The sequence below is a fragment of the Rutilus rutilus genome (assembly GCF_951802725.1).
Source record: "Rutilus rutilus genome assembly, chromosome: 23".
Classification (NCBI taxonomy): Eukaryota; Metazoa; Chordata; class Actinopteri; order Cypriniformes; family Leuciscidae; genus Rutilus; species Rutilus rutilus.
In genome coordinates this window covers 15,476,613-15,488,543 of record NC_140233.1, presented here as the reverse complement: position 1 = coordinate 15,488,543, position 11,931 = coordinate 15,476,613, and the positions used below count along the sequence as shown (strand labels likewise).

General features: G+C 37.3%; 1 protein-coding gene across 3 annotated transcripts; it reads left to right on the top strand.

The window, feature by feature from the left end:
- The first annotated feature begins 1,498 nt into the window (after positions 1–1,498).
- On the top strand, positions 1,499–9,931 carry ahcyl2a (adenosylhomocysteinase like 2a). Of its 3 annotated transcripts, none has more exons than XM_084398088.1 (17): positions 1,499–1,797; positions 4,308–4,419; positions 4,530–4,673; positions 4,789–4,889; positions 5,733–5,835; positions 6,003–6,097; positions 6,215–6,321; positions 6,513–6,629; positions 6,720–6,783; positions 6,912–7,000; positions 7,097–7,167; positions 7,249–7,343; positions 7,453–7,551; positions 8,855–8,923; positions 9,158–9,236; positions 9,324–9,444; positions 9,542–9,931. In XM_084398088.1, exons 1-17 carry the CDS (start codon positions 1,513–1,515, stop codon positions 9,546–9,548), a joined length of 1,758 nt encoding a protein of 585 aa, XP_084254214.1. In that variant the 5' UTR covers positions 1,499–1,512; the 3' UTR covers positions 9,549–9,931. The 3 variants fall into 3 exon arrangements, with proteins under 3 accessions (XP_084254214.1, XP_084254216.1, XP_084254215.1); XM_084398090.1 differs by lacking the exon at positions 1,499–1,797 and adding an exon at positions 3,081–3,404; XM_084398089.1 differs by lacking the exon at positions 1,499–1,797 and adding an exon at positions 3,128–3,461.
- Positions 9,932–11,931: the final 2,000 nt, after the last annotated feature.

Genomic DNA, 11,931 nt, shown 5'->3' with positions numbered 1-11,931 from the left:
ACAGTAGAGAAATTACCGTATGGACAGGAGGAGAAGCTAACGCGCAATCGGGGGGACGTCGAGGCAAAATGTCAAAATAATTAATCAGAATACTTAGCAAAAGTTACTCCTGCTCCTAGCTCATGGACACCGCCTACTCACGCAAGATTCGGAAGGGAATGATTCTTGGCACAGCTACTAGAAGACAGACGGGTTGCTCACGTCACATCTACGTCGTCAAGCTCAGTTTGAGTCTGCGCAGTAAGCTCGACCATCAGGAAGTGAGTGCTTCTAATTTACTTCACTTGTCTCCGTTGAATCCAATGGGGTCGCTGTGTCCAGTTTATATACTGTCTATGGCAAAAACACGGTTTGGAAAATTGATTCATGATGTGCTCGCTTATTATATACATTTTTGTACATTTTGAACACACAAAAGAGTTATGGACTGCAGCTTTAAAAAAGAAAACCTTAGAAAAACAGTAGTAAGATTATCTGAAGATCATGCATGCATATGTAGCCTATATGTTATGAAAGTTTAAAAATGTGTAAAACTTATTTTCTAAAATGTACACTTTACTGGCAAACAATCCACCACAGTCCCAAACAGCACTGAATTAACTCACCACAAGGCGGCGTTACTTTCCCTACTTACACTAGAATTAGCCCACATTCATTGGACATGATGAACTGGAGAGAATTGTAGCAGCTGTCCATTATCTTTCATTTTATAAAAAAAGAGGCAGATACAATTGACAGTTTGTTTATGACAGTATCAATAAGCATTTAAAAAGGGGCAGCCACCATCCATTTTAGGCTACCATGTTAAAATTGAGAGTCTTAAGGATCAGTCAGTGTTATTTTTCTTTTTAAATCTCAGTCTTAAAATCTGTTAGAAGTTAGCAATGAACATTTAGCTTGTAGCTAAACTTCAGAATGAAGCTAAAACAGAAGTAAAAACCTGTTAAATGGGGTGACCTTAATCTCAGGAGATTTCTGTCAGTGTTTAGCCAACACAACAGGCAAGTTTCCTGTAAACAAATCTTTCCTCAAACATTACTACTTTCATGATAGTCTGAAATCCCCTGGAAATAAAAAAAGCACCACTATTATCACTCTATAATTCATAATGGTGTACACAAGCACTACTTTAAAACTGAATCTGAATGTGTCCTTGCCAAATAAAAGTATTAATTTCTTTAAAACAACAATATAAAATTAAAAAAAAAACCTTACCGACTTCAAACTTTTGAATGGTTGTGTAGTTATAAGATGATAAAACCAACTGATACAACTGATAAAACCCTGAACCTAATATCAACCAAGAAGAGGCTCATCACCGTTTAACAGCATCAAACAGAATAGTAAACCAATCCCAAAGATTCTTGAAAACCCTCCTCTACCCCCATGTCATTCACAGCCTCTGTTTCCACAATCAGTTTTTACGAAGGCGATGTTTATACATCTTTACGGCCCACGTCTGTTTAAAAGAGCAACTGTCTGTAACTTCAACACTCAACCAAACACGTGAAAATGGCCAGCAGTCTCAACACTGAACCAGAGATTGAGTTTCCAGCTCCACCACTGGAAGACAATGAAAGCATAGGAGAGAGCAGCAATAATGGCGAAGCTGCAATTTCTTCATCTCTGGAAAGAGAAGATGGAGATTCCTCACAACTGCCAACAATTAGCTCCAAGTTATTGAGAATGCTGGAGGCAGCGACCAACAGGCGGCCTATGCTCGCACCAACGCAGAACAGCGAGGAAGTGTTCGATACAAATGATGGAGCGGTCAACGAAGCGCCAAGAACAAAAAGAGTAAGTGCAACCGGGGCTGAATAAGTGCTTTTACAAAGGATGTTAAAGTATTGTTTAGTGCTGTGCATTATGATGTCCATGTAAACTTGTTACTGCATTCAATTTCCTGTTTCAAACCTTTCTGGCATTTCACACTTTACCACTATTTTGTCCTTCACCAAAGCGCTTGATCCCAGGTTGCTTTAACAAGAATGTCCCTAAAGCAATGGAACGATCAATTTCCTGTTGCATACCAGATTTAGAAGGGGTTAAATGTCTGTGCTGGACACTGGAATGGATAGAAGTGCTGAGGTTAAACCTGGGAAAAGGAGAATCTGAGAGTCAGTGAGGACCTTTAGCACCATTTTGTCCATGCTTCAATGGGAATTATTCAATTCAATATCCGGTAATATCTCACATTCGGAAATTGTTTGTGTTGGTCATTGGAGTGCACAGAATTGGAGACCCATGAATCTGAGAGTTGTTGAGTTCCCTTACTTCCATTTTGTCCTTAAACACTTGACGCTATAAGTTGTGCCAAGGTGACTGTCTCTGAAGCGACCTGGTTGTTTCATACAAGGCTTTGGTAACCTAAATGTTCTGGTTTTAAACACTGGCTTTGAATCTGAGAGCCATTAACTTCCCTATTTTATCCTTAAAGGGATAGTTCACCCAAAAATGAAAATTCTATCATCGTTTACTCACCCTCAAGTTGTTCCAAACCTGTATGAGTTTCTTTGTTCTGCTGAACACAAAGGAAGATATTTGGAAGAATGTTTGTAACCAAACAGATCTCGGTCCCCATTGACTACCATAGTATATTTCTTTCCTACTATGGAAGTCAATGGGGACTGAGATCTGTTGATTACAAACATTCTTCCAAATATCTTCCTTTGTGTTCAGCAGAACAAAGAAACTCATACAGGTTTGGAACAACTTGAGGGTGAGTAAATGATGATAGAATTTTCATTTTTGGGTGAACTATCCCTTAACACTTATGCAATTGCGGATTGTCTCTGCAAGAAGCGAACTGGCTGTTTTATACCACATGAGGTATGAGTAAATAAGTTTGGTAACCTAAATGTGGTGGATTTAAACCCTGGAAATCTGAGGTCCGTTTGAGTCGCCCTACCTCCATTTTGCCCTTGAACGAGACACTTGACCCCAGGTTGCTCCAAGGGGACTGTCCCTTTAGAAAGAGAACACAATGTCATTTTGGATCAAACATGCCTGCCTGTTAAATGACGTGTAACCAAATGACCAGTTCTTGACCATCATTAACAACCCTGAACAGAGGGCTGAACACAGACCAGTGCACTTGACTTCATTCAGTAGCAGCTCAGTGGCACTGGGACAGAATTAATAAATGACTTGTAGGAACTTTTGTGACCTCGTCGACTTTAATCATTGCCGAATCGCGTGAGCTGACAGAGAGAGAATTCATTGCAAAGGCTTTGTTCTCACAGTGTAGGATTTCATCTGACAGTGGATCCATGCTTCTCTAGCCCGCTTATTAAACATTATGGCACAACAATAACTGTTGTGGTTCAGCCTTTAAATGCCAACGTGGGAGTTTTTCTACGCATTTCTCAAGCGGATCAGACACCATGAGGAAAGTCTACAGCCTGGTTAGTCTCACTAAAAACAGGGAATCAAAAGATGCTGTGTTATCTCTTAACTTCAAGGTATTTCTAATCTCTTTAGACAGAAGTTGCAATTTGCTTTTTATTAGAAGTGGGTCATAAGAAACTGATGCTTGTGGTACATTTTTGTGATTTGTAGAAGTTTGTAGTAATTCATTTTAGTAATTTTGTATTGAGTGGTGTTATCGGTTTATTGAACACAGTCATTTACATTTCTAACCCTAGAGTGAAGATTTATTTTACCTGGCGCTCACTTTTTTTCATTAACTTGCTATTAAAGTTGATCAGAGAATGCAATTTTGTTTAAATATAAATGCATTTTGCCAAAAGACAAGACAAAGAACCTTAACAAACAAATGAATAAATATGATGGCGTGTTTAATTTAAAGTTTTCCTTTGTTTGATTAGTGTGTAAGTGAGTAAGCAAGTAATAGCTACTGTATAACTGGTCTCTATAAGATCTCTTGCCTCTACTTGAAACCATCTACGTTTCCGCACATGTATCGAGTCCTAATATTGCTACTTTTAGATACGAGTTTACTTTAAGATAAATAGTTTTAATGCTTCTGTTATTTTGAGAAATCTCCTTAAGATTTTGGTTCTCTGCAGGATGAATGGGTACATTTGCATTCAAATATCAGTATTTATATTCTCAACTTGAAAAAAGTTGACAATACTGAGAAATCAAAATGTTTTGGAGTACTGCAGTCATGATTAGAATAAAAAAATATATAAAAAATACAAATATATATATATATATATATATACTGTATATATATATAAAAAATGTGTATGTAGTATTCTAATCATAACTGCAGTACTCCAAAACATATATATATATATATATGTAAGATATACCGGTAATACATATAATTGTTTTTCCTTTAGCAAATCCAGTATCCTGAGCAGACGCGAGAATTCAACAGTCGATTAACAAAGACGGGCCGTCGCTCACTGTCCCACTCTGTTTCTCAATCCTCTACAGACAGCAACAGCTCAGGTAGATGCCGGCTAATTCAAACTGGAACATTTTAATGTTTTTAGTCATTCTTTGTATTTTCATCACAATCCGTGATTTCAGTTTCCTTTCTTTGTTTCTCACTTTTTCAGGGGACTCGGATGCAGAAAATCTAGAAGATGAAGTCTCTCCTCGAGACAGGCTGCAGATTAACTCCAAAGGGAACGGGGACTTCTGCGTCAAAAACATCAAGCTGGCAGACTATGGCCGCCGAGAGATAGAGCTTGCTGAGGATGGTAGGCATATATGGTTAAACACATATAAGCAAGAAATACACATATGCATATGCAAGCAGCTATGTGAAAAATAAATATAATTAATGTACAGTATGTGCACTTTTATTTGTTGAAGAGATGACTGCACTGATGACCTTAAGAAAATCGGCTCAAGGAGAAAAACCATTGGCAGGGGCTAAAATAGTGGGATGTACCCACGTCACAGCCCAGACAGCTGTAAGTGTCATCTGCAATCTCTTCATATCATTTTGATTGGATATCGTCCAGACAGAAAAAAGCTAATACAAAAACAAAACCTGTTATACAAGATCAGCAGCACAAAAGAAACATGGATGCACGATCGGTATCGGCCAATATAAGTAGGCTACATTTTTAATGTGATAGTTATCGGTCCAATCATAAAAGATGGCCGATATATAAAATCCAATAAATAATGGATTATTTCCTTCAGCTGAGACGCTTCAGATGCAAACTGTTCGCCATGATGGTTTTGAATTGCTTGAAATATGATTGGAAAATACAGTTAAGTGTAACATGTGCAGCTCAAGTCTATCATATAGGCTACATAAAATTATAATGAGAATATTATAATTGTGTGCTTTGGACATGGCTTTTAATGGTAAGACTTTTGTTTTTGTAATCAGGTTCTCAAAATGAAATAAAAATTTGGATTTAGATTTATCAGCCAATATATCGGTTATTGACTTATCGGTATGGTACTATGGTTATCGGTATGGGATAAAATTTTCATATAGGTGGATCCCTACATGAAAACCCTATCAACTCCCATATCCCCCTACCTGAGTTGATCTTAAAATGCAAATATATATATATAAATGCCATTCTTTTGAACATAAAAATATTAAGCAACACTGATAATGAGAAGTTTCTTGAGCAGCAAATCAGCATAGAAAGATTTCTGAAGGATAATGTGACACTGAAGACTGGAGTAATGATGCTGAAAATTCAGCTTTGCCATCATGAATTACATTTTAAAATATATTGAATTATTTAACAAAATCTTACCAACCCCAAATCTTTCTATATTTCCCTCAACAGGTGCTGTTGGAGACTCTGATGGTGCTAGGGGCTCAGTGCAGGTGGGCAGCCTGCAATATTTACTCCACTCAGGATGAAGTGGCAGCTGCTTTAGCAGAGCAAGGTAACAAATACACTCCTATTCGAATTGTCTAATAACAATCAATTAGACATAAGTTTTTAAGTAAAATACTTAACATTGTTCATTAATGTGGTTGGCGTCTGCCAAGTTACTTTTTTATTTACCTTTTTTGCTTTGTACCTCGTCTTGTCCTCTGCTCTCCATGGCAGATTTTCCAGTTTTTGCATGGAAGGGAGAATCTGAGGATGACTTCTGGTGGTGTATTGATCACTGCGTAAATGTGGAGGGCTGGGAGCCAAACATGGTAGGATTCACTTCAACGATATGAGACCACTTTCCCTTCAAGAATCAATGGCGTTATCTTATCTTGTCTGTTTTCACCTGCAAATAGAAGTTTGTTAATGGCCTTTTATTTCTTTAGATCCTCGATGATGGAGGAGATATGACACATTGGATATACAAGAAATATCCTCACCTCTTCAAGAAAGTCAAGGGGATTGTTGAAGAAAGTATCACCGGCATTCACAGGTTGAGTTACTTTCTAAACCTCGTCACTTGTGGATTAAAAGGGACAATCCTATTCATAAAAAGTTATGTATATTCCAAGCTTGATTTCCATATTAAGGAGAAAATGGCACCAAATTGACACAGGTGTTTGCACAATGTAACTTATAGCTTTGCAAATGATAAAAAAAAATGTTTTGCATCACATATATCAGGCTTCACCACCTCTCTAAAGCTGGAAAACTATGTGTGCCAGCCATAAATGTGAATGACTCCGTCACTAAACAGAAGTTTGACAACCTGTACTGCTGCAGGGAGTCCATTCTGGATAGGTAAGATGATATATATATATCCTAAATTACTTAGAAAAGTTAAAATATCAGTATTTAAGTCTACTTCCTGTCTCATTCCTATACTCTCAGTCTTAAAAAGACCGCTGATGTAATGTTTGGGGGAAAGCAGGTGGCTATATGTGGATACGGAGAGGTACAGTTCCTGATACACATAAATTATTGTTTCTATTGTCAATATGCTACCTGAGAACAGTGTAACCTGCATTAGTTTAGTATTGGCCTCTGTTTTATGTGTGTAAATGTAAATATTGATGCCCACAGGTGGGAAAAGGTTGTTCTGCAGCTCTGAAAGCGATGGGATCCGTTGTGTATGTGACCGAAATCGACCCCATCTGTGCCCTACAAGCATGGTAAGCATTAGTTATTTGAAAAAAGCTTTCCAGAGAGTTAGCATGACATATATTTTCCACAGTATCACACCTGATAGCCAATTCTATTTTGACTAGCATGGATGGCTTACGATTGGCCACGCTAGGTGATGTTGTAAGCCAAGTGGACATTGTCATCACCTGCACAGGCAAGTTGCGCAATATCATTAATAAAACAATTCATAACTGTGCTAGTAATGTTATTTGCTATGATAACTAACTCTACACAGGAAACAAAAACGTTGTTGTGAGGGAACACATGGACCAAATGAAGAATGGCTGCATTGTCTGCAACATGGGACGCTCTAATACAGAAATCGATGTTGTAAGTGGCCGTAGGACATGATAAATACACGATTAGTGATGACAATTGAATGCTTGTAATTTAATTTGCTTACATTTCTTGCCATTTGTATTATCTGTTGAATTTTCAGACCAGTCTGAGAACCCCAGAGTTAGCATGGCAGCATGTGAGAGCGAAAGTGGATCACATTATTTGGCCTGACGGAAAGAGAATTGTTCTTCTAGCTGAGGTGAATGAATACCATGAGAAATATAAAAGAGAAATCCATTTACCATTAAATGCAGATGTAAGCTATTTCCTGTGAATGTGCGAGACTTAAATTAAATAAATATAATTTATAACAACAAAACAAAAGTAAAGCTATTTTTTTATTTTATATAGAAAAACTATTTGTGCTACAAACCAATGTGTTTATAATTCCGTTTATATAATTATAATTGCTGTGCCACTCTTACTATGTTAAAAATAAGGCGGATAATGCACATAAGACATGTTCCTGGCACAGCAAAGGATCTACATGTGTAAATCATGTTTAGTTATAATCTATATTTTCTGGTTACAACCCTCATGGCATATTGGTCTTTTAACGTTAAAGGGATAGTTCACTTTGAAATAAAATTTTGGTATGTTTTAGCTTACCTCAAGGGCATCCAAGATGTAGGTGTCTTTTTTTCCGCAGTAGTTTCAATTTTGATATTTTTAGGTCAAACCGTTCTTGTCTGTCAGTCATATAATGCAGGTCGATGGTCACTGTCTCAAAACACAAGCACAGAGTCCAAATTAAAACAATTCCCCATCGTCCAAATTAAACAATTCCCCATCGTAAGTACACATTGATGGCCTAAGACACGAAACGAGCGGTTTGTGTGAGAAAACGAACAGTATTTATATCGTTGTTATCTCTTGAACACAGCACACGTCCAAATGATCTGACGGCGCGGGCGGGTATAGATATATAAATAGATGTCGACTTGGCTACTGCAGTTCGTTGGAACGAAACCGTAGCCAAGCGACATCTAGTGTATACATCTATACCCGCCCGCGGGCGGGTATAGATGTATACACTAGATGTCGCCTTCGCTACTGCAGTTCATTGGAACAAAACCGTAGCCAAGGCGACATCTATGTATATATCTATACCCGCCCGCGCCGTCAGATCATTTGGACGTGTGCTGTGTTACAAGAGATAACAACGATATAAATACTGTTCGTTTTCTCACACAAACCGCTCGTTTCGTGTCTTAGGCCATCAATGTGTACTTACGATGGGGAATTGTTTAATTTGGACGATGGGGAATTGTTTTAATTTGGACTCTGTGCTTGTGTTTTGAAACAGTGACCATTGACCTGCATTATACGACTGACAGACAAGAACGGTTTGACCTAAAAATATCAAAATTGAAACTACTGCGGAAACAAAGACACCTACATCTTGGATGGCCTTGAGGTCAGCTAAAACATATCAAAAATTAATTTCAAAGTGAACTATCCCTTTAATGGCAAGGTTACTGTTTTACCCCGTTTGATTCCAGGGCCGTGTCCTTAATCTAAGCTCCTCCACTGTTCCCATATGCGTGCTTTCCATCACAGCCACCGCACAGGTATGACGCAGTTTGCTAACACATTAATTTAAATGAGGTTTTATAGCCTAAAGGCTGAAGTTCTTCCACTCTTACTTAGCCTAAACATTAAAGACTAGCTGGACGAAACAATAAAACTTTTTAAAGTACATTTGTATTTAGTACAACAGAATGCAATTGACATGGGAAGCATGGACCTGGGCAAGTGTTGAGTTTCAAATTGTTTAAGTGCTTAGTTTTCTGTTTACATTCTAGGCTTTGGCATTGATCGAGCTCTTTAATGCTCCTGAGGGCCGTTACAAGCAAGATGTCTACCTTCTTCCCAAGAAACTGGGTAAAAAAATGCAATGGACCATATTTCATGAAACATTGAATCATATTTGAATGAAAATGACATCTGATTCACTATTTTGCGTACCAGATGAGTATGTTGCAAGCCTGCATCTTCAAACATTTGACGCACACCTGACTGAACTCACCGATGATCAAGCTAAATACATGGGCTTGAACAAATACGGCCCCTTCAAACCGAGTTTCTACAGGTGATACATGTTTCTTTTTTTTTAAATACTCTTAAATTATTGCAAAGAAATGTGAAATATTTAAAACCTGCTTTGTGTTTTTCTGTTTGTTTTTTAGGTATTAAGAACATAGAGGTGTCTCAATGTAACCCATCATCAGATTTAAAAGAAAACAAATGCATCTAAAGCTATGGTAACTTAGTCAAAATAGATTTGACTCAGCATGGATTTCATTCATTTCACTCTTCACCAACACATGATATTACAGGCGTGTGAGAGTGTACAAATGTAAAATGAACTATAACATTTTCCTTTTACTATTGTACTATGTATACAACATTATCATCATCATTTTGACAAAATAAAAACATTTATTCACTTTAAAGGTTAAAGAAAATACAACATACAATATGCTACTAGAACGCTATTTACCTTGCATGGTTCTCTAATGAAACACTGTATTCTGCCATAGTTTGAATAAAACCTGACCTTGCTAAATTAAACATTTAACAATATTTTTTGAAATACTGACCTTAACATTACACCAAAACAATTGAAACTCAAACTGAGAGGAGAAAGTCCAGTGAGGGGTAAACGATAAGAATTAGAAACCCATCCATTTATCTTCTCCAAATGGAATTCACTTACGTACCCAATGGCTAATGAATTATGGTGTCAGGTCCAGGATTCCAGCAAGCTTTTCATCAAACTTCCAGTCACATCCCTCTGCATCTTCAGGAGTTGGAATATCTCCATGGAGAACAACTTCTGGGCCCGTATTCATAAAGAATCTTAATGCAAAGAGTAGGTCCTAGTGACAAAATTCTAAGAAAATTCTTAGAAATGTGGCCGTTTACTCTTAAAATTAAAGAAAAATTCCTAGTAAAGAAAAAATGAATTCAGAAAGCATCTTAACCCTTAAAAGAGGTCTTAAGGTCAAAATTGTTAGGAGTACGGACCATGGCCCGTATTCATAAAGATTCTAAGAATCCTCTCAGAAAACTCTTAATTTAGCTTAAAAACTTTTATGTAGGAGTCTTAGCTTAAGAGCGATTCGGGACCGATCTGAGAGCAACTCTGAGTAAGGAAAATACAAAAACTTTTATCTTAGTGAGGAGGCGGGGTTGACCCCGTTGCTATGTATGACACAATCTTTTGAAGACTGTGATTGGTTGGTTGTCCAAGAAGGAAAAAAAAAGTGATTTTAAGTATAGGGTCTATTCTAAGCCTCCACTTTGAACTTACATGCGTAATTTTTCCTATTTGATCGTTCTCTCACACACACACACACACACACATTATATATGTGTATATACATCCTTTTTTTATTTACCATGCTGTTGATTTCCTATAAGGTATTTGATTGGCTTAGAATGATAAAAAATGTTCCACTCTTTCCAATTACACTGATGGCTGGCATGTCTATTTAAGTGGTGGTTTGAATGTTGGTTTTAATGTATCAAACATGGAATTTTCCCAGTTACCAAATATCGTAATGTAGTGATTACTTTCATTTCAGGCGCTATGGCATTTCTGCGCTGTGTCGGAGATATTAGCGTGTCTCTAAAAAGATCAGTCACAAACATGATCCCTGCACGATCTAATCTATAGCGTCTTATTAACTCACTGTCATCCATTGTCTGCAACACATTTCTTCTCCCTCTTCATCTTTCTGCCATTTTCTCCTCTGCTAAAGAAACTCTTAAGCCTCTTAAAAGTCCTCGTCCATGCTCCTAACAATTTTGACCTTAAGACCTCTTTTAAGGGTTAAGATGCTTTCTGAATTACTTTTTTCTTTACTAGGAGTTTTTCTTTAATTTTAAGAGTAAACGCCCACATTTCTAAGAATTTTCTTAGAATTTTGTCACTAGGAGCTACTCTTTGCATTAAGATTCTTTATGAATACGGGCCAAGGACTTTTAAGAGGCTTAAGAGTTTCTTTAGCAGAGGAGAACATGGCAGAAAGACGAAGAGGGAGAAGAAATGTGTTGCAGACAATGAATAACAGTGAGTTAATAAGACGCTATAGATTAGATCGTGCAGGGATCATATTTGTGACTGATCTTATTAGAGACACGCTAATATCTCCGACACAGCGCAGAAATGCCATAACGCCAGAAATGAAAGTAATCACTACAGTACGATATTTGGCAACTGGGAAAATTCCATGTTTGATACATTAAAACCAACATTCAAACCACCACTTAAATAGACATGCCAGCAGTCAGTGTAATTGGAAAGAGTGGATCAATTTTTATCATTCTAAGCCAATCAAATACCTTATAGGAAATTAACAGCATGGTAAAAAAAAAAAGGATTTATATACACATATATAATGTGTGTGTGTGTGTGTGTGTGTGTGTGTGTGTGTGTGTGTGTGTGTGTGTGTGTGTGTGTGTGTGTGTGTGTGTGTGTGTGTGAACGCTCAAATAGGAAAAATTACGCATGTAATTTCAAAGTGAAGGCTTAGAATAGACCCTATACTTAAAATCACTCTTTTTTCCTTCT